Source organism: Scyliorhinus canicula, chromosome 2 (genome assembly GCF_902713615.1).
Source record: "Scyliorhinus canicula chromosome 2, sScyCan1.1, whole genome shotgun sequence".
Taxonomy (NCBI): Eukaryota; Metazoa; Chordata; class Chondrichthyes; order Carcharhiniformes; family Scyliorhinidae; genus Scyliorhinus; species Scyliorhinus canicula.
Window position 1 is genome coordinate 6319274 of NC_052147.1, and position 22566 is coordinate 6341839.

The 22566-nt window shown below is 47.9% G+C and overlaps 1 protein-coding gene across 1 annotated transcript; it reads left to right on the forward strand.

Moving 5' to 3' along the window:
* Positions 1–2705: 2705 nt before the first annotated feature.
* LOC119962495 (B2 bradykinin receptor-like) lies at positions 2706–8636 on the forward strand. The gene is made up of 2 exons (XM_038790441.1): positions 2706–2736; positions 7609–8636. Exons 1-2 carry the CDS (start codon positions 2706–2708, stop codon positions 8634–8636), a joined length of 1059 nt encoding a protein of 352 aa, XP_038646369.1.
* Positions 8637–22566: the final 13930 nt, after the last annotated feature.

The window sequence follows — 22566 nt, forward strand, 5'->3', positions numbered from 1 at the left end:
CTGCACAAATACTACCCCATCCAAACTATTTGATCTAAAGAGTTTCCACTCAATGTTTGGGAAGTTGAAGTCACCCATGACTACTATCCTGTGACTTCTGCACCTTTCCAAAATCTGTTTCCCAATCTGTTCCTGCACATCTCTGCTGCTATTGGGGGGCCTATAGAAAACTCCCAACAAGGTGACTGCTCCTTTCCTATTTCTGACTTCAACCCATATTACCTCAGTAGGCACAGAAAGCTCGAACTGCCTTTCTGCAGCTGAAATACAATCTCAAATTAATAATGCAACTCCCCCCCCACCCCACCTCTTTTACCACCCTCCCTAATCTTGTTGAAACATCTATAGCCGGGGACCTCCAACAACCATTTCTGCCCCTCTTCTATCCAAGTTTCCGTGATGGCCACCACATCGTAGTCCCAAGTATTGATCCATGCCTTAAGTTCACCCACCTTATTCCTGATGCTTCTTGCATTGAAGTATACAAACTTCAACCCATCTCCTTGCCTGCAAGTACTCTCCTTTGTCAGTCTTACCTTCCCAACTGTATCACTACGTGCTTTGGCATCCTGAATATCGGCTTCCTTAGTTGCTGGACTACAAATCCGGTTCCCATTCCCCTGCCAAATTAGTTTAAATCCTCCTGAAGACTACTAGAAAACCTCCCCCCCAGGATATTGGTGCCCCTCTGATTCAGATGCAACCCGTCCTGCTTGTACAGGTCCCACCTTCCCCAGAATGCGCTCCAATTATCCAAATACCTGAAGCCCTTCCTCATACACCATTCCTGCAGCCACGTGTTCAACTGCACTCTCTCCCTATTCCTAGCCTCGCTATCACGTGGCACCGGCAACAAACCAGAGATGACAACTCTGTCCGTCCTGGCCTTTAACTTCCAGCCTAACTCCCTAAACTTGTTTATTACCTCCACACCCCTTGCCCTACCTACGTCGTTGGTACCAATGTGCACCATGACTTCTGGCTGCTCACCCTCCCCCTTCAGGATCCTGAAGACACGATCCGAGACATCCCTGGTCCTGGCACCCGGGAGGCAACATACCTTCCGGGAGTCTCGCTCGCGACCACAGAATCTCCTATCTATTGCCCTAACCATTGAATCTCCTATTACTATTGCTTTTCTATGCTCCCCCCTTCCCTTCTGAGCCCCAGAGCCAGACTCAGTGCCAGAGACCTGGCCGCTAGGGCCTTCCCCTGGTAGGTCACCCCCCCCCCAACAGCATCCAAAACAGTATACTTGTTTTGAAGGGGAATGGCCACGAGGGATCCCTGCACTGTCTGCCTGTTAGTTTTCCTTTCCCTGACTGTAACCAAGCTTATCTTGTTCAGTAGCTTGGGTGTGGCTACCTCCCTATAACTCTTCTCTGCCTCCCGGATGATCCAAAGTTCATCCAGCTCCAGCTCCAGTTCCCTAACATGGTCTCTGAGGAGCTGGAGTTGGGTGCACTGCCCGCAGGTATAGTCAGCGGGGACACCAGTGGTATCCCTCACCACCCACATCCTACAAAAGGAGCATGCAACTGCCCTAGCCTCCATCCCCTCTTACTTTACATAATTAGCTGCCCCGTAGACCAACTGGACCTCCGCCCTCCGACTCTGCTTCTAGTCAGCTGTACTCTAAACTCCTGGCTCCCTTCATGCTCTTTGATAAATATAGGAAATGAAATGTAAAGGGCACCTTACTCCCTCTTCACCTAACTCCCTCAGTCACCAAACTCTCACTGTAGCACTCAAATGCAACCAGTTCAGCACTCCCTCAGTCACCAAACTCTCACTGTAGCACTCAAATGCAACCTGATCAGCACTCCCTCAGTCACCAAACTCTCACTGTAGCACTCAAATGCAACCTGATCAGCACTCCCTCAGTCACCAAACTCTCACTGTAGCACTCAAATGCAACCAGTTCAGCACTCCAGTGCAAACAAAGTCTGCACTGTAACTAGCTCAGATTTATACTGTGACTCTAGCCTCTGAAAACTGGCCTAATCCAATTAACTAATTAACAAGCTCCAGCTGCAAGTACCTACAAGTAGAACCTTGTTTTAAGCGGATTCAAAATTCACCTTCTTATAGACCAAACAGTAACTTTTAAGTTAATTAACTAAATAAAAGAAATACTAGACTTTCAATAAAAATGAACCCTTATACTCCCTCAGTCACCAAACTCTCACTGTAGCACTCAAATGCAACCAGTTCAGCACTACAGTGCAAAAAAAAGTTGTGACAACATATTTACAGATATATACAGATTTGTGTCCTAGTGGCATGGTGCTGCCCTGTTCTGCCTGCTTCCCACCAGATGCCCCAGGGACAGGAGGGATGCTGGGTTTGGGGGGGGGGGGGTGTGCTGCAGTGCTGTGGCATGTCCACAGCGGGAGTGACTGGCATGGGCCCCATCACCCCTGGGCTACTCCATATGATAGGGGTGCGAACGGAGCTATCCCCTTAGGCTCCCCTCCATGGTGCTGCCAGTCCTGGAGGCCAATCTCATCTCGGCCAGTGCCTGCATGCTCATGACCACGGAGCACAGGGAGAGGACCATCACAGTCTGGGACTCCACCACATCACACTGTAACAGTGCCACCACCTTCTGGGTCTGTGCCACATCAGCCAGTGACTACGCCATTTCCCTGTTGGACTGGGCCACCTCTCTCTGAGTCTGCGCCACATCGGCCAGTGCCTAGGCAATGCCGCTGACACTCTCAGCCATGGCCTGCGGTGAGTGGGCCACGCTCAGGTCAGCCCTGACCTAGGCCTCGGCCACTGTCTGCACAGAATTCCCCAGGCCTTGAACATGCTGATCCATAGCCAAAACCCTTGCCCCCAAGGGCTCAACCGCGGACGCCATCTGTGCGGTGTTGGCTTGGGTGACACGCATGCCAGCACCACCTCTGCCCCTACACGCAATTGGTCTCCTCCACCTGCGCCTGCAGGCGCTGGATGCTCACCGACAACCCCTCACGTAGTCCCTGGCTCTGTTACTGCATCTCCACAATCGATAGGACTCTCCGTTCCAGAAGTCGTCTGATCGGCAGCTAGTACCTGGGGTTGGCCCGCCCTTCGACCGTCCATCCCCTCGGCAGTTCACACCTCCATCTGATGTTACGGAGCATCTGTGTGGTAAGTACCAGACAGTCTCCCAGGAGCCTCTTCACTGAAGTGCCCAACCGAGATGAGTATCTCTGGGATGGTGGAGGGTGTTGGAGCTCGGGCTCTGAGGTGTCCTGGGTTTCCGGCATATGGGTCAAGTCTGTGTCGGTGTCATCATCACTTCTTGGCTCCCGGTGTTCGGGGCCGGCCCATCATCAGTGGGTCCTGCAAGACACATGACAAGATGCATGACGAGACCAAGGCCTGGGGGTTAGTGGGGCTTGGTGAGGGTGGTGTGGGGGGGGGGGAGGGTGGTGTGGGGAGGAGGGTGGTGTGGGGAGGAGGGTGGTGTGGGTGCGAGGGAGGTGTGGGGGTGAGGGTGGTGTGGGTGTGGGGGTGGTGTGGGGGTGAGGGTGGTGTGCGTGGTGGGGGTGAGGGTGCTGTGGGGGTGGTGTGGGGGTGAGGGAGGTGTGGGGGTGAGGGTGGTGTGCGTGGTGGGGGTGAGGGTGGGCGTGAGGGCGGTGTGGGGGTGAGGGAGGTGGGGGTGAGTGTGAGGGCGGTGTGGGTGTGAGGGTGGTGTAGGGGTGGTGTGGGGGTGAGGGTGGGGGTGAGGGTGGTGCGGGTGAGATGGTGGGTGTGGGGATGAGGGAGGTGGGGGTGAGGGTGGGTGTGAGGGCGGTGTAGGGGTAGTGTGGGGCTGAGGGAGGTGGGGGTGAGGGTGGGTGTGAGGGCGGGTGTGGGGGTGAGGGTGGATGTGAAGGCGGTGTGGGGGTGGTGTGGGGGTGAGGGAGGTGGGGGTGAGGGTGGGTGTGAGGGAGGTGGGGGGGGTGATGGTGGGTGTGGGGGCGGTGTGGGGGTGAGGGAGGTGGGGGTGAGGGTGGGTGTGAGGGCGGTATGGGGGTGAGGGTGGTGTAGGGTTGGTGTGAGGGTGAGGGAGGTGGGGGTGAGGGTGGGTGTGAGGGCAGTGTGGGGGTGAGGGTGGTGTGGGGGTGAGGGTGGTGTAGGGGTGATGTGGGGCTGAGGGAGGTGTGGGGGTGGTGTGGGGGTGAGGGTGGGTGTGAGGGCGGTGTGGGGATGAGGGTGGTGTAGGGGTGGTGTGGGGGTGAGGGAGGTGGGGGTGAGGGTGGGTGTGAGGGCGGTGTGGGGGTGAGGGTGGGTAGGGGTGGTGGTGGGGGAGAGGGAGGGGGGGGTGAGGGGGGTGTGAGGGCGGTGTGGGGGTGAGGGTGGTGTAGGGGTGGTGTGGGGGGAGGGAGGTGGGGGTGAGGGTGGGTGTGAGAGCGGTGTGGGTGTGAGGGTGGTGTAGGGGTGGTGTGGGGGTGAGGGAGGTGGGGCTGAGGGTGGGTGTGAGGGCGGTGTGGGGGTGAGGGTGGTGTAGGGGTGGTGTGGGGGTGAGGGAGGTGGGGGTGAGGGTGGGTGTGAGGGCGGTGTGGGGGTGAGGGTGGTGTAGGGGTGGTGTGGGGGTGAGGGAGGTGGGGGTGAGGGTGGGTGTGAGGGCGGTGTGGGGGTGAGGGTGGTGTAGGGGTAGTGTGGGGGTGCGGGAGGTGGGGGTGAGGGTGGTGTGAGGGCGGTGTGGGAGTGAGGGTGGTGTAGGGGTAGTGTGGGGGTGAGGGAGGTGGGGGTGAGGGTGGGTGTGAGGGCGGTGTTGGGAGTGAGGGTGGTGTAGGGGTAGTGTGGGGGTGAGGGAGGTGGGGGTGAGGGTGGGTGTGAGGGCGGTGTTGGGAGTGAGGGTGGTGTAGGGGTAGTGTGGGGGTGAGGGAGGTGGGGGTGAGGGTGGGTGTGAGGGCGGTGTTGGGAGTGAGGGTGGTGTAGGGGTAGTGTGGGGGTGAGGGAGGTGGGGGTGAGGGTGGGTGGAGGGCGGTGTTGGGAGTGAGGGTGGTGTAGGGGTAGTGTGGGGGTGAGGGAGGTGGGGGTGAGGGTGGGTGTGAGGGCGGTGTTGGGGTGAGGGTGGTATAGGGGTAGTGTGGGGGTGAGGGAGGTGGGGGTGAGGGTGGGTGTGAGGGCGGTGTTGGGGTGAGGGTGGTGTAGGGGTAGTGTGGGGGTGAGGGAGGTGGGGGTGAGGGTGGGTGGAGGGCGGTGTTGGGAGTGAGGGTGGTGTAGGGGTAGTGTGGGGGTGAGGGAGGTGGGGGTGAGGGTGGGTGGAGGGCGGTGTTGGGAGTGAGGGTGGTGTAGGGGTAGTGTGGGGGTGAGGGAGGTGGGGGTGAGGGTGGGTGTGAGGGCGGTGTTGGGAGTGAGGGTGGTGTAGGGGTAGTGTGGGGGTGAGGGAGGTGGGGGTGAGGGTGGGTGTGAGGGCGGTGTTGGGGTGAGGGTGGTGTAGGGGTAGTGTGGGGTGAGGGAGGTGGGGGTGAGGGTGGGTGTGAGGGCGGTGTTGGGGTGAGGGTGGTATAGGGGTAGTGTGGGGGTGAGGGAGGTGGGGGTGAGGGTGGGTGGAGGGCACAGTGATTGGCATCGTATCTCATTGGAATTGATTGTATTTCACGTGGCACCGGCACTAGCCCCTGAACAGTCGCTGAATCGGTCGGTCCAGGTACAGCACTAGTTTTGCTGTCGTGGATCCACTAATCCTGCTCTGGCATTAACACTTTGGGCTGGATTCTCCGATTGCCGATGCTGAAATTGCGTTTGGCGATTGGCTGGAGAATCCGTTTCTACGCTGAAATCCGGGGTGGCGCCGTTTTTCGGGGATTCGCCATTTTTCGGATGCACCGCCCCCTCAAAAACAGCGTCATCGCTGAGTATGCCGTACACCATCGGGACGGTCTCAGGAGTCACCTAAAGGCTCTTCCCCGATGCTCCGCCCCCGATGGACGACTTCCCAATGGCGTTGGTGGCGTGTCCTCTCAATTTTCAATGACCTCGAGTGGCGACTGTGGACTGTGTCACGGAGGGGGGAAGCCGTTCTACTGGCAGGGGGGGCTTCAGCGGGGATTGCGGGTCTGTTGGGAGGTGGTCCGGGGGTGACGAGGGGAGTTACAGAGGGGCACTATCTCACAGGCCAGGTCCGTGCGCGGCTGGTGCTATGTTGTATGACTCAGCCGCCGCAGGTTGCCGCTGTGCATGCGCAGCCATGGACCCCGCAATTCTTCATCCGTATCTGCAGGTAAAGCCGGGTGCTTTACGTGGCGCGGCTGCAAGACCCCACTGGGCAGAGCATTGGTACAAGGGCCGTCTTTATCATTTTAAAACTAGACACTTCTCCATCTCAAAATCGGAGTATCTAGCCCTTAGTTTCAGGAATGGAGAACCCTGGCGATGAAGTTTCCTGAAATTCCCACATGGGGAGGCATAGAAACCGCAGGCAACACGTCTCAGATTTGTCCCATGATCTGAAAAACTCCCCTATTGCCGCCTTAACAATTTAGCATCTTGTTAAACTCTGAATTTTAATTTTTGCCTCCAGACCTGTTCTGTGCTGATATTAACTCTTATTTTTCCCTTTGTTTTTCAAATTTAGAGTAGCCACTTCATTATTTCCAATTGAGGGGAAATTTAGCGTGGCCAATCCATCCTGCACATCCTTTGGGTTGTGGGGATGAAACCCACGCAAACACAGGGAAAATGTGCAAACTCCACACGAACAGTGACCCTGGGCCGGCATCGAAGCCGGGTCCTCAGCGCAATGAGGCAGCAGTGCTAACCACTGTGCTACCATGATCCCCGTGCTGATATTAACTCACTAATGGTTACACTTAATGCATTTGAAATTTTAAATTATCCAGCCCCTAATTTGAAGAAATGCTCTAATTTAGGGAGTTCACTACCAATCATTTACCTGTTTCCCTCTGATGTTGCACTTTGATTGTTTTTTGAGTTCAGTCAGTCACACCGTTCACAAGATCCTCCTGATCTCTGGGCGCTCAGTGCTGCTGCTGTTCTCTCCTCCACTGTACTCTCCCTCACTCTAAGTTACATAAGATGTGGTTTCAAATCCTACTCCAGGGGGTTTTAGCTCTTTTATCTCAACTCCTTCATCACAAAATTAGGGTAAATCATGCGCATGAATTGAAGGTGAACAGCCACACTAACCAGTGAGGGGATTGAACCTGTAGTTTTGGCATCAGCACCACATTCGAACCATCTGAGAGAACCATGCAGCTCATCTGGGAGCTTTGGGGTCAGAGCTGTCGGTCAGATAGTTTGATTGACAACCAGCCTGAATCAGGGAGAAATTCCTGCAATAAATGGTTGGGAAAGGCGTTTTTAAAATACCTTTCAATAGCACTGTTCAAGACTTCAGGACATCACAAAGCACGAACAATCAAAGTTCTTTTACAACTTATGATGGAGGCACTGTCAGTCCACCCTTTATACTCAGGTCTCTGGAGTAGGGTTTGAAACCACACGCTATGTAACTTAGAGTTAAGAGTGCTACCTGGTCCACAGTTGGCACTTATGTCTCTCTGGTCTTTAGTTTTTACGCCCTTGTGCTGCCATGTACTGTCACAATTATACATACTTGGCAGAAACTTTAACTGATATTCTGTCTCTTGTTTGTACTGACAGTGATCAGCAACACAACACAGAGTCAATACCTGATGGCATCTCACAATCTCAGCACTGCTAAAAACTTCAATAGTTCAGACTCTTGCCAAGTCAGCATCTGGGAATGGAAGGAATGGGAGTACACCCTTCAATCAATTTATATAATGGCAGTGGGTGTCATCGGTATTGTAGAAAACAGCTTAATCCTGATCGTCATGTGTTTACACAAAAGTTGTTGGACAGTGCCTGACATCTATTTGACAAATTTAGCTGCTGCTGACCTGCTTGTGCTAATTAGCCTCCCTTTCTTGGCAGTCAGCATTGCCAAACACTTCCATTGGCCCCATGGAGAGTTCCTCTGCCATTACATCGGGTCATTGCTCAGCATGAATGTTTACTGCAGTGTCTTCTTCCTGACGATGGTCAGCATCGACCGATACCTCGCTCTGGTGAAGGTCCTGGGTCATTGGAGAATACGGACGACCTTATGTGCCAAGATCAACTGCTTCTTCATCTGGACATTTGGCTTGTTTTTGAGCAGCCCTGTCACCATACTTAACAAAATAGTCAGGTTTGACATGAATGTCACCATCTGCACACTCGATTATCCCAACAGAACCTGGTATCTGCTAATGGAAACTGTGCAGATAGTCATGCTTTTCCTGGTTCCTGTTGTCATCATCAGTTTCTGCACTTTTCACATCCTGAAAGTTCTACGAAATAACCAAATAAAATGTTTCAAGCAAATGCGTCAGGGAAGTAAGGCTATTTATTTGGTCCTCTTTGTCTTCTTGGCCTTCATACTTTGCTGGATGCCCTATCACCTTCTCAGATTGCTCAGAATCCTTGGTGTCTTGAATGTATTGCCATCGTGCCCCTGGGGTATTGTGATTTATAATGGCCTTCATATCATAGTCCCCTTGGCGTGCACCAGCAGCTGTATCAACTGCATATTCTACATCCTCATGGGAAAGCAATTCAGGAAGAAAGTAAGGGAGCTTTATATCCAAGCCACAGTCAGGAAGAGAGTCATCACGGCATGTCAGTAACTCCAAAATGATCCAGCTCATATCGGTAACATGAAAGGAGCTGATTTGGGAACAGGCATGAAAAGAACCTTCTCTTAGTGTGGATTAGATGACTGTAAGGGGTGAATTAATAGGTTTAATAAATGAGACAAAATATCTAACGCTCCTACATTAGAGTAAAATCAGATGCTGGTCAAATCCTCCACCTCAATGTCCTAACATCAGCAGAATTGCCAGTAAGTTTGTTTACTTTTTAGAAGAGCAGACAGTTGAAGTGAGAACAGTACAGGCAAGCTATTAGGTGAGGATTTAATGCATGGGCAAGATCGAAACTCTGTGTACTGACTAATTATAAGGACTCTGTATCTGTGATTTAGTGCTGTATTAGAATGTTCTCCCTGTGAGAGCTGTGTTAGAGCTGAGAGATGTATCAGAGGAGGCTGCTCCTCCAGAGTTTCTCTGGGGTAGTTTCCTCCAAACTTGAATCATGAATAAACAATTCTAACCTGTCCCTTGGTCTTCTGTGGTTAATTGGAAGATGTCCACCACAACAATTTGATGTCGTCGGCAGGATATTCATATTGGATCATAGAAGGCTCTGTAAACAGATTGGCTCATTTCATTTACCATCCTGTTCAAACAGCAAGCCTGCCCAAGCATGGTCCATTCGAGTAACAAAATAACCTGAAAGGAGAATTCAATGCACGGAGTATAACAGATGAACTTGGAGCCTTGATTCATGCTCGGAACTTATCTGTTCAGCGGTATATCTGTTTTGCAGGGAGATGACCGCAGGGGACACCTGCACTGCTTTCCGACTCTTGCTCTGTCTCTTGGTCACCCATTTTCTATCTCCCTCAGTACTTTTCTCCTGCAAAACAGATATACCGCTTTGGATACTGTTGAGGAAGATGGCTCACCAGGGGAAAGTAGCAGCAGCCAGGTTCATGGCACCGTGGCTGGCTCTACTGCACAGGAGGGCAGGAAGAAGAATGACAGGTCTATAGTGATAGGGGATTCCATCGTAAGGGGAATAGACAGGCGATTCTGTGGATGCAATCTAGACTCCAAGATGGTATGTTGCCTCCTTGGTGCAAGGGTCAAGGATGTCTCGGAGTGTGAACAACTCAGCGAACGTGCTATCCACGACGTCCTCAGCATTGCGGATGCTCCAAAGTGAGTCCACCCTCAGCTCCAGAGCCGTCAAGCGGTCTAACAGGAGCTGCAGCTGGACACACGTCTTGCACATGAAGAGGCCAAGGAGCCCTGAGCTCCCACATCACACACGAGGAGCATGTCACGGGTTTGGGATCTCCTGCCATGTCTTAAACCTTCAGTTAACTTACACAGCTACAATGCCAAAAAAACAAAACAAAACAAAAAAAAATACAAAAAAAAAGACAAATTAAAAGAAACTATTACCAGTCTTACTTACCGGGGATAAAAAGCATCTCCTCCCCACCGAGCTTCAAATTCCCAAACTCACTCTTCGCTGTGTCTCACTCTGGCTATGTCTTCTCTGGCTCACTGGGAGAACTCACTGGGATGGAGTTACACATTGCTCTTTTAAATTGGCCTGAGATGACTCCCCCCACCAGTTAACAGCCAATCAGTTACGCGAGTGGGTGGGGCAGCCCCTTATTAATTGAAATTTAAAAAAGAACAGTCTTACCAATTCAATTCAATTCCCACCTAGCTTCAAATTCCCAAACTCACTCTTCGCTGTGTCTCACTCTGACTGTGCCTTCTCTGGCTCACTGGGAGTGGGTTTCAAATTGATCAAAGTTGCAGTGAGGGAATATGTGGCGATCAGTGACCACAATTCCGTAAGCTTTCTGATACTCATGGAAAAGGACAAGTGTTGTCCGAGGATTAAGGTGCTACATTGGGGTAAGGCAACCAGATTGGGCAGGATTTGGAGACTGTTGTTTGGAAGAGGCTGTTTGAGGGTAAATCCACATTTAACATGTGGGAGTCTTTTGCAGAGCAGTTAATAGGAGTGCAGGACAGGCTTGTGCCGATGAAAAGGAAAGACAGGAAAGGCAGGATTCAGGAACCGTGGATGATCAGGGAAATTACCAGTCTAGTCAAAAAGAAAAAGGTTGCATGCATGATTTCGAGGCAACTATAATCAGATGAGACACTTGATGAATACCAGGAAAGTAGAAAAGAGCTCAAGCAGGGAGTTAAGATGGCAAAAAGGGGTCATGCAATGTCCTTGGCAGACAGGATTAAGGAGAATCTCAAGGCATATCATCCAACTTCTTGTATTTTTTTTTCCTGCCTTTACTTTGTTTCAGTTTCTGCAAATAAACTTAATACATTTTAAAACATATATTAGGAACGAGAGGGTAGCGAGAGAAGAGTTGATCTACTCAAGGACAAAGAAGGGATATTATACATAGAACCAAAAGAAGTGGGTGGGCTCCTTAATGAGTACTTTGCATCCGAATTCACAAAGGAGAGGGACATGTTCATTGGTGGTGTTTCAGAGGGATGTGTAAACACTTTAGGACAAGTCATTATTATAAGAGACCAGCACGGTCTGGGCATCCCCCGTGACCACCTTGTCATCGCTTGCAGACCACCGGAGTCTTGCCACTGGAGCCTCATATGTGGCACTGGAGAAGAGATGTACAAGTAGCTCATAGTGTTCATCATCCATCTCACTTTCATTTTTTAATTTTTATTTTATCAGAATTACAAAGCCAGAGCTCAGAGTGTGGACAGTGGCAAACCCCTAATCCAGCTCCTTGCCTGCTCCAAGAACCAATTCAAATTGAATCCAATCCATGGTCCCACAAGAGACACATACCAAATCCAGGCATTACACCTGACCTCATGCTCATCTTAGCCAAAAAGCCGAGAAGCATCCGTTTCACCGTCAGTAACCTCAAACTGATTTTCATGGTCTTCGGCCTTGAATTCAGCATAATCTTCAGTCTTTTCACCTGAAAAATATAACTTTTTATATGGCATTATCTGTTTTCGAAGCCAAGTTCAAAATCAGCTTTTTGTTTGGCTCGGCTTTAAATTCCAGCCTGTGGAACTTCAGTGGGTTGAACAAGTTGAAGAATGATTCCTTGGATATGGTTCTTGTCGCTGTTCTTGGATTGTTTCATCCCCTGTGCTTTGGTTTTGTCAAATTGTCCGTATGGTTACATTTTCACCCATCCTCCCATCGATTGCGCAGCCTGTGCAGCCGATGACCTGCGGCTCACCCATGCACGATTTCAGCGTCCGGGAGTCCAACTGATACACTTCAGTGATCACCTCACTCATCAAATACTCATTAGGCCCGAATGGAAACTCCAGAGTGAAGCTCCATGGCTTCCCATGCTCTGTCCATTTAACACTCACATACTGCAGATGCTGTCATATGGGTTCAGCATCTCCTCGTATCCTGCCATTGATTCTCTGCACATTCTTCAAGACTGTTAACCAGAATTGTGGAATGTCCACATGGGGCAGTTCCGTCGTTATGCCTAGTTTGTCATCTTCCACTAGGATTTCTTCTAAATCCTCATACACCGTGTATACTATAATGCCTTGCAGTGATTCACTGTGCTCAGGTAACCAGCTATCTCCCAGGACATTTAGCCGCTCGACTAGATTCAAGGATTCACATGACTTTATCCCACTTACTGAGTCCACATCCAAATCTATAATATGAAAGAGTATTGCGTGCTTCACACCTGCCACCGAAAGCACGAATTTGCAAACATCAAAGGCCTCTAATGTTCCTGTGCTGATGTCTATCATGATCCCTGGCCAATTAGCAAAGTCTCGCTGCACATGTAGCTTCTGCAGAGCCTGTCGATTTACGAGGCTGGCTGTCGCTCGAGGGTCAAAGTCACACCAAATGAAAGTATCACTGAGCAGTACCTTCGATTTGAGTACGGACGCAAAGATTTTCAGAACATTCTGACTCTTTTCATGCTTTGTTCCCATTCTGCTTCCATCATTGTTTCTGTTACTCGTGTGGTTTCTCGGCGCGATGAGATCAATGAAAAATTGTTCTTCTGTGTTGATCTCATCTACTGCATGCACCGCTCGTGCATGACCTATGGTGGAAAGTATTTCTTTGCAAAATGCCCAACAAGGCCGTACATGGAATAAACATTTCCATAGGACTGACATTACCATGGGGGATGTTGAGTACCACATTTTGGGCACAAGATGGCAGCTTGTGTTGGCTGCTTAAAATGGCCGCCCACACTGAGACCACGTATGTTGTGTGTCACAGCACTAATGGCGCTAGCTTCTTCATCCATGTTGACGGCAAAATGTTTTGAGCAGAGTGCGCCTATTCTTTGTGCAGGAATATGGCTCGCCTGGCAAATCTTCACTGCCTTTTCCAGAACCAAATCTTCGTCCCACAATTATATCACCCAAAGCTTAGCATCAAGCAAACCAAGGACAATTTGGTCACGGATTAAGGAAGATTTGAAGTCACCAAAGTTGCATGACTGGGCCTTCAGCATCAATTCTGCGACAAAACTGTCAAATGATTTGCCAAGTCTCTGGAAACGTGTTATATTACTGAAATGTAATATAAATATTAATCATTTCTCTTGCCAAGTCGTATTTAACTTGATGATAAACAGTCAAAGCCTTCCAGTTGATGACAAATGATTTATTGAGTAATAAAATGATATGCTTGTGAGTTCTTTCACTTTAATACTTTGACCAATAATATAATTAACTAAGATTAGATTAAACTAACAATTATACAGGGCAGCACAGTTGTGCAGTGGGTTAGCCCTGCTGCCTCACGGCGCTGAGGTCCCAGGTTCGATCCCAGCTCTGGGTCACTGTCCGTGTGGAGTTTGCACATTCTCCCTGTGTTTGTGTGGGTTTCGCCCCCACAACTCAAAGATGTGCAGGCTAGGTGGATTGGCCATGCAAAATTTCCCCTTAATTGGAAATAATTAATTGGGTACTCTAAAAAAAATTTTAAACTAACAATTATGATAAGACGCTGCACTCTGATCTGCACATCTTTACTCTAGCTGCACTACACACACACGAGCCTTCAGAAAAAGCAGGAAACTCTATATAGGTCATGTTCGTGTAACCATCTTGTGATCATCTGTCTGTGCTGACTGCATGTATTAACATATACAGAGATCACTACATCCCCCTTCTTTTGTGTTACACTTTTCTGTAGAATCATAGAATTTACAGTGCAGAAGGAGGCCGTTCAGCCCATTGAGTTTGCACTGGCTCTTTGAAAGAGCACCCTACCCAAGCCCACACCTCCATCCCATCCTCATAATCCAGTAACCCCACCCAAAACTAAGGGCAATTTTGGACACGAAGGGCAATTTAGCATGGCCAATCCACCTGACCTGCAGACCTCCTCAAAGAAGTCAATAAGACTTGTAAGGCAAGACCTACCCCTCACAAATCCATGCTGACTATGCCTAATCAAGCAGTGTCTTTCCAGATGCTCAGAAATCCTATCCCTCAGTACCCTTTCCATTACTTTGCCTACCACCGAAGTAAGACTAACTGGCCTGTAATTCCCAGGGTTATCCCTATTCCCTTTTTTGAACAGGGGCATGACATTCGCCACTCTCCAATCCTCTGGTACCACCCCTGTTGACAGCGAGGCTGAAAATATCATTGTCAACGGCTCTGCAATTTCATTTCTTGCTTCCCATAGAATCCTTGGATATATCCCGTCAGGCCCGGGGGACTTGTCTATCCTCAAGTTTTTCAAAACGCGCAACACATCTTCCTTCCTGACAAGTATCTCCTCGAGCTTATCAGTCTGTTTCACACTGTCCTCTCCAACAATATGGCCCCTCTCGTTTGTAAATACTGAAGAAAAATACTTGTTCAAGACCTCTCCTATCTCTTCAGACTCAATACACAATCTCCCGCTACTGTCCTTGATCGGACCTACCCTCGCTCTAGTCATTCTCATATTTCTCACATATGTGTAAAAGGCATTGGGGTTTTCCTTGATCCTACCTGCCAAAGATTTTTCATGCCCTCTCTTAGCTCTCCTAATCCCTTTCTTCAGTTCCCTCCTGGCTATCTTGTATCCCTCCAGCGCCCTGTCTGAGCCTTGTTTCTTCAGCCTTACATAAGTCTCCTTCTTCCTCTTAACAAGACATTCAACCTCTCTTGTCAACCATGGTTCCCTCACTCGACCATCTCTTCCCTGCCTGACAGGGACATACATATCAAAAACACGCAGTACCTGTTCATAGAACATAGAACAGTACAGCACAGAACAGGCCCTTCGGCCCTCAATGTTGTGCCGAGCCATGATCACCCTACTCAACCCACGTATCCACCCTATACCCGTAACCCAACAACCCCCCCCTTAACCTTACTTTTATTAGGACACTACGGGCAATTTAGCATGGCCAATCCACCTAACCCGCACATCTTTGGACTGTGGGAGGAAACCGGAGCACCCGGAGGAAACCCACGCACACAGGGGGAGGACGTGCAGACTCCACACAGACAGTGACCCAGCCGGGAATCGAACCTGGGACCCTGGAGCTGTGAAGCATTTATGCTAACCACCATGCTACCCTGCTGCCCCAGGGTTCCTTGAACAAGTTCCACATTTCACTTGTGTCCTTCCCTGACAGCCTATGTTCCCAACTTCTACACTTCAATTCATGTCTGACAGCATTGTATTTACCCTTCCCCCAATTGTAAACCTTGCCCTGTTGCACGCACCTGTCCCTCTCCATACCTAAAGTGAAAGTCACAGAATTGTGGTCACTACCTCCAAAATGCTCCCCCACTAACAAATCTATCACCTGCCCTGGTTCATTACCAAGTACTAAATCCAATATGGCCTCCCCTCTGGTCCGACAATCTACATACTGTGTTAGAAAAGCTTCCTGGACACACTGCACAATCACTACCCCAGGGGTAGAGGTGAGATTAATTAGCCTCATTACTTCCGGAGAGTTAGAATAATAATCAACAAAGGAGTTTGAACGTTCTCCCCGTGTCTGCGTGGGTTTCACCCCCACAACCCAAAAAGATGTGCAGGTTAGGTGGATTGGCCACGCTAAATTTCCCCTTAATTGGAAAAAATAATTGGCTACTCTAAATTTTAAAAAAAAGAATAATAATCAATGACAAGAACATTGTCTTTTCCACTTGCATGGAACAAGTCAACTCCTACTTTCACCCATGGTGATGTAGCAATGTCATGTTGTTGCAATGTTTCTTTGCATTGAGTTGGTTGATGCCTTTGAAATGCCAAACATAGCATTATCATTTCTGCCATGTCTTTATTTATACCCACCTTGTTTAGGTCTTCGTTTGCACTTCTCGATGCCGAGATGTCCTTCACGCTTAGCATTTCTGACCTGAGATTTGATGGAATGTCAATCCTGTCATTTCTTAATGGTATGCCATGTACCACAGTAAGTTCAGCTTGAATACTTTGATACTGAGCTCCCATGCTGTAGATGATTGATAACTCGAAGCAAGGTTGTGTCTTTTTGTGTTTCTTCACGTATCTGCTTCAGCTTTACACCTGATGCAGGACGTGGTTCTCTATATAACTGCAGTTGAGCTCTACTTCATTGATGGATTCAAACGGTAGATTCTCGGTATTTATAGATCTTGAAAGTATATCTGCAATTATGAGATCTTTGCCAGGAGTATAGATTAAAGTACAATCATACCTCCTTAACTTCATCATCATTCACTAATCTTGGTGCCATATCATTGAGGCTTTTCTCTATGATATTTACTAGAGATCGATGATCAGTCTCAAGTGTGAACTTATGTAGACCATACACATAGTCATGAAACTTAGTGATGCCTGTTACTCGTCCTAAATATTCTTTTTCTATTTGCGCATACCTGCACTCTGTGGCGATCATTGCTCTAGATGTGTATGCTATTGGAATCCAATTGGTCTGGTCATCTTGCTGAAGTAAAACTGCACCAATTCCATCTTGACTTGCATCTGTCAAGAGTTTTGTGGGTTTCGTTGGAGCGAAGAAATTTAAACTTGGGCTTTGAATAATTGTTGTTTGAGGTTCAGCCATTCTGCATGATGATGTGGTGTCCACTCAAAATCATTATTTTCTGATCATATTTCGTAGAGCAACAGTTTTTGAAGAGAAATTGGAGATGAATTTTCCAAGGAAATGTACGAACCTAAGAAACCTAAGTGCAGCTTTCTTGTCTTTTGATTTCTGCATTTGTTGAATTGCTTCTATCTTTTCTTCATCCAGTCTAACACCCTTAACTGAGATGGTCTCACCTTTTTTTTAAAATAATTTTTATTGAAAAATTTTGAATTTATACAACAAAACATAATAAAATACCAAAAATAACAATAATATCAACAATCATAAACATTCACCCCACCTCCATGACCAACACAGCATTTTAACCACAATGCAAATTAACACAATATTAAGTTACATAATACCGAAACTCCAAAAATCGCGAGTCCCCACCCTGGTTTGACCCTGGATCCAACCACTCTCGACACCGTCCCCGCCACCCCCTTCCAGAATTCTTCCAGTGCTGGGCATGCCCAGAACATATGGGCGTGGTTCGCTGGACTCCCCGAACATCTGGTGCACCTGTCCTCACCCCCAAAGAACCTACTCATCCTAGTCCCGGACATGTGGGCCTGGTGCAGCACCTTAAATTGGATGAGACTAAGCCTCGCACATGAGGAGGAAGAGTTGACTCTCTCCAAGGCATCCGCCCAAGTTCCGTCCTCTATCTGCTTCCCGAGATCCTCCTCCCATTTAGCCTTCAGCTCCTCCACTGACGACTCCTCCACCTCCTGCATTACCTTATAGATGGCAGACACCTTCCCCTCTCTGACCCACACCCCCGAAAGCACTCTGTCCATCATCCCCCGCGAGGGCAGCAAAGGGAATCCCTCTACCTGTCGCCTAGCAAACGCCTTTACCTGCAAGTATCTGAACATGTTCCCTTGGGGAAGCCCAAATTTATCTTCCAGTTCCCCCAGGCCCGCAAACCTCCCGCCAGTAAACAGGTCCCTCAATTTACTGATGCCCACCCTTTGCCACCCCCCTAAATCCCCCATCCCTGTTCCTTGGGATGAACCGATGATTGCCACCCAATGGAGCCTCCATCGAGCCCCCTGTTTCCCCCCTGTGCCGTTTCCACTGTCCCCAGATTCTTAAGGTCGCCGCCACCACCGGGCTCGTGGTAAACCTCTTAGGGGAGAGCGGCAACGCGCCGTTACCATGGCCCCCAGGCTCGTACCTCTACATGACGCCATCTCCATTCTTTTCCACGCCGCCCCTCCCCCCTCCATCACCCATTTACGCACCATTGACACATTGGCCGCCCAATAGTACCCCAGAAACACCTAAAAAATTTAACGGCAAGGTAGCTAATTTGCATTTAAATTGGTTCAATTTTGAACCATATTGATGTACTCGGTGAAATACGTACCTTAGCCTTGCGATATGCTCTTCCTCAGTGGTTGACCACATAATGATGTCATCCACAGAGACTCGAACACCATCTATGTTTTCAGTCATTTGCTCGATAATTCGGTGAAAAATCTCTGAGGCAGAGATGATCCCGAAAGGCATTCATTAAAACAGTGCCTTCCAAAAGACGTTTTGAATGTACAGAGTAGCTTGCTGGTGTTGTCGAGCTGCATCTGCCAAAAACCTTGTGATGCATCCAACTTTGTGAAAATTCACGCATTCGGCACTCCAGAAGTAATTTCTTCTCTTTTGGGAATAGGATAATGTTCCCTTCATGTGTTTTTTTTAGATCTTTGGGATCCACACAAATTCTAATATCTCCTGAAGGTCTTTTTTCACAAACCAAGGAACTGACCCAGTCAGTCGGTTGCGTGATTTTGGATATTATGCCTTGAGTTTGTAATCTCTCTAGTTCAGCTTTTAACCTCTCTTGTAGAGGCACTGGAACTCTCATTGGCGGATGGATGATGGGTTTCGCATCCTTTTTACAGCAACATTTTGTACTGATATGGCAATAGGGCCATACCATGAAATACTTCAGTACTGAGTAACAGTTGAATGTCTTCTTCCAGCCGTGATGTCTCATTTGTGTGCATGACGATTCTTTGAATTAACTGCAACTCCTTGCATGCCTGAGTGCCTAATAAAGAAGATTTGTGATCATCCAGAAAATCAAAAGTGTTTTCTGCACTTCGTTGTTGACAACTGCTAAGTGGCATGAGCCATGTGACACAATCTGATTACCATTATAATCTTCTAATTTGCATGTCGCAGGTATAATCTCACAATCACCTTGGATTGATGAGAGATTCTGGCAATTTAATAAATTTGAGGGAGCACCAGTGTCAAGTTTGAATAATATAGTGCTGTTATTCACATGTACTGTAGTTGTCCATTCATTGTCATTGTTAATGAAGTTAATTTAATGAGGAGCCTTCTTTGTTGATTGAAGATCCTTTGTTGTTGATTGAAGATCCTTTGCTGTTGATTGAAGATCCTTTGTTATTTATTGAATATCCTTTAATGTTTATTGAAGATCCTTTGATGTTTATTGAAGATCCTTTGATGTTTATTGAAGATCCTTTGATGTTGATTGAAAATCCTTTGTTGTTGATTGAAGATCATTTGTTGTTGATTGAAGATCCTTTGTTGTTGATTGAAAATCCTATGTTGTTTATTGAAGATCCTTTGATGTTGGTTGAAGATGCTTTGCTGTTGATTGAACATTCTTTGTTGTTGATTGAATATCCCTTGTTGTTGATTGAAGATCCTTTGTTGTTGATTGAAGATTCTTTATTTTTAATTGAAGATCCTTTGTTGTTGATTGAAGATCCTTTGCTGTTGATTGAAGATTCTTTGTTGTTGATTGAAGATCCCTTGTTGTTGATTGAAGATCCTTTGTTGTTGATTGAAGATTCTTTATTTTTAATTGAAGATCCTTTGTTGTTGATTGAAGATCCTTTGATGTTGATTGAAGATACTTTGTTATTTATTGAAGATCCTTTGATGTTGATTAATAATCCTTTGTTATTTATTGACTTCTTCTGTTGAGTCTCACATTTCTGAACGAACTGCGCATGTCCCGAGTTGGAATGTGCGCCAGATAGCTGCTGTCCCGAACATGCTTTTACGCTGCCTGCGACACCATTTTAACACTCTCAACATCGTGGTGGAATTTTGTGCCCTTTTCTCGGTGATAAAATTCCAATTATTGGTTTTCACTCTGCTCATGTGAAAGGCATTTTCTATTGCAATTTTTAGAGTTAAATCATTCTGCCGTAATAATGCTTCTCTTCGGCTTTCTTAACTTAGTCCACAAACGATTTGACCTCTGATTAAAGAGTCATGTAAACCAGTAAAATTACAAGTCTGCGTTAGAAGTTTTAGATCAGTGACAAAGCTATTCATTGGTTGGCCATTTTTCTGTAACTGCTTATGAAACCTGAAATGCTCCAGTATTTCATTTGTCTGCAGTTTGCAATGATCATCAAATTTTGCAACAATCACTCCGAATTTAGTTTTGTCTTCGCCTTCAGCATATATGGATGAATTATATATTTCTATAGCTTGCTGACCTGCCATTGACAGAAGCAAAGCTATCCGTCTAGTTTTAGAGGCTGTATTTGAGTCACGAGTTTACAAATAGAGCTGGAATTGCTGTTTAAATAACTTCCAATTAATATTTAAGTTACCGATAGTTTTCAGTTGTCTTGGAGCCTCCATATCGTCTATCGAATCGATTTGCTGTCGAGGATCCATTTGCTGCGAGGACCACCACAGTCGAACAGTCGGTATCAGAACTTTTTCTTTTCTTTTCTAATCTAACTACTAGTTGTTCTTAAAGCTTGTTTTTACCTGGTACCATGTTATATTATTGAAATGTAATATAAATATTACTCATTTGTCTTGCTGAGTAGTATTTAACTTGATGATAAACAGTTGAAGTCTTCCAGTTGATGACAAATTATTTATTGAGTACTAAAATAATATGCGCATGAGTTCTTTCACTTTAATACTTTGACTAATAATATAATTAATTAAGATTAGATTAAACTAACAATTATGATAATACACTGCACTCTGATCTGTCACGTCTTTACTCTAGCTGCACGATACACACACTAACCTACAGATGGAGCGGGAAACTCCTTATATAGGTCCTGTTAATGTTGCCATCTAGTGATTATTTGACTGTACTGACTGCAGATTAACTAATCATGTATTAACATATACAGAGATCACTACAGTATACATACGAAACATATAGTGCTCAAACATTTCATTCTTCTTGGGGGAACAATGCTGATCAAAGCGCTTTATCACTTCATCGAAGTTCTTCTAACCCCACTCACTTTCAAAGATAATCTGAGCCCTTATGAACCAATGTTAACAGCAACACGATTCGCCTTTCATCAGGCTGGGCGTGCAGGCCCATGGCCGAAACATAAATATCGAACTGCTGTTTGAAGAGCTGCCAGCTCTCAGCTGGTTTAGCTCACTGGGCTAAATCGCTGGCTTTTAAAGCAGACCAAGGCAGGCCAGCAGCACGGTTCAATTCCCGTACCAGCCTCCCTGAACAGGCGCCAGAATGTGGCGACTAGGGGCTTTTCACAGTAACTTCATTTAAAGCCTACTCGTGACAATAAGCGATTTTCATTTTCATTTCTCACCTACGTTATCGGATATCTGAAGCAGGTGGGGGGCTCTCAGACTGTCCATGTCAAGATTCAGCATTTTTTGCGTGTTGGGTCACCTCAGGTTGTAGTTCACCAGACCAGTCTTCAACTCAAATGCCTAACGTTGTCACAACCGTTGCCAACTTCAAACCTTCAGCACTCGTGGTACAATATTGTGTTCGGTTCCTTGTATTTTATGAAGTAACTCACCAAACTCTTCTATATGTCCAAACCAAGATCCTTATATTGTGTCTTGTGTGGTAAAATGGCAATCTGATACAGAGCAGGGTATCATTGGGTCTCAACGGTTCCTGACATCTTTGAGGCGCATCCCTGGGTGAGGGGGTGGCTCCTGGTGACAGGGGTTATCTGCTGCAGTCAAGGCTGATGCCGCCTGACTGATGCGGAGAAGCGCTACTACACCCTTGCAGTGACCGGGGCATGATCAAGCAGTGCATTGGTGTGCTCAAGATGCGATTCAGGTCCCTGGACTGCTCTGGAAGGGCCCTCCAGTATAACGCTACGAGTCTCCCACATTGTGGTGGCCTGCTGTGTACTCCACAACAGCGCGCACCAGAGGGGCAACATGCTGAAGGAGGAGGGGAAACACCAGGCCTCATTTGACAAGGGCAATGTAGAGGAGGGTCAATATGGACGAGGCATGGGGCCCAGGCAGTCACAGGCGGCCGCACAACATGTGCGCCGACAATCTAATTGCCTCCAGATTCACCGAGGTGGTGTGCAATGGTTGCCCTGAGGGCTCTGGCCCGTGCCCACCTCCGATGCTGTCCCACCAGCAGCCTCCTACCTCCTATCCCCAGCAAACCCTGTCTCAGTCCAGTCCATCCCTCACATAGACAGAGCACCAACGCAGTTCGGAATATCAGTGTACAGCGGTGTTTATTGTGATATAGACACGTGCTCTAGCCCTTAACACTATCCTATCCGCTTAAATGGTGTTGAACTTTCTGGCGTTACAGCTCCTAATGCTCCATCTCGGTGGGTCCCCAGTTGGTATAACGGCCTGCTATGAATCCCACCCTGTGATCTGGGTCCCCTTTGCCGGTCATCCTAAGGAGTTACCGGGCCTGGATGGGCCTGGTAGTCTTTCAGGTGTCCCAGGTGGCATGGCGCCACCCTATTCTGCCAACTGCCCATTGGATGCGTAAGTGTCAGGAAGAGAGATTCAGTGGTCCTGCTTGTTCCGGCAACTCTCCTGTGGGAGTCACTGCCCACGGGCCCCAGCACCCCCTCCTCCCACGGGGTGCCTGATGGCCCCAGACTACTGCTGGGGAAGGGGAT

What these genes read in the sequence shown, in the direction of transcription:
- LOC119962495 (XM_038790441.1), top strand. Translation starts at nt 2,706, where the DNA reads ATGCCGCTGACACTCTCAGCCATGGCCTGCG. An exon ending in ACTCTCAGCCATGGCCTGCG is followed by an intron (nt 2,737 to 7,608) that starts GTGAGTGGGCCA and finishes TTGTACTGACAG; the next exon opens with TGATCAGCAACACAACACAG.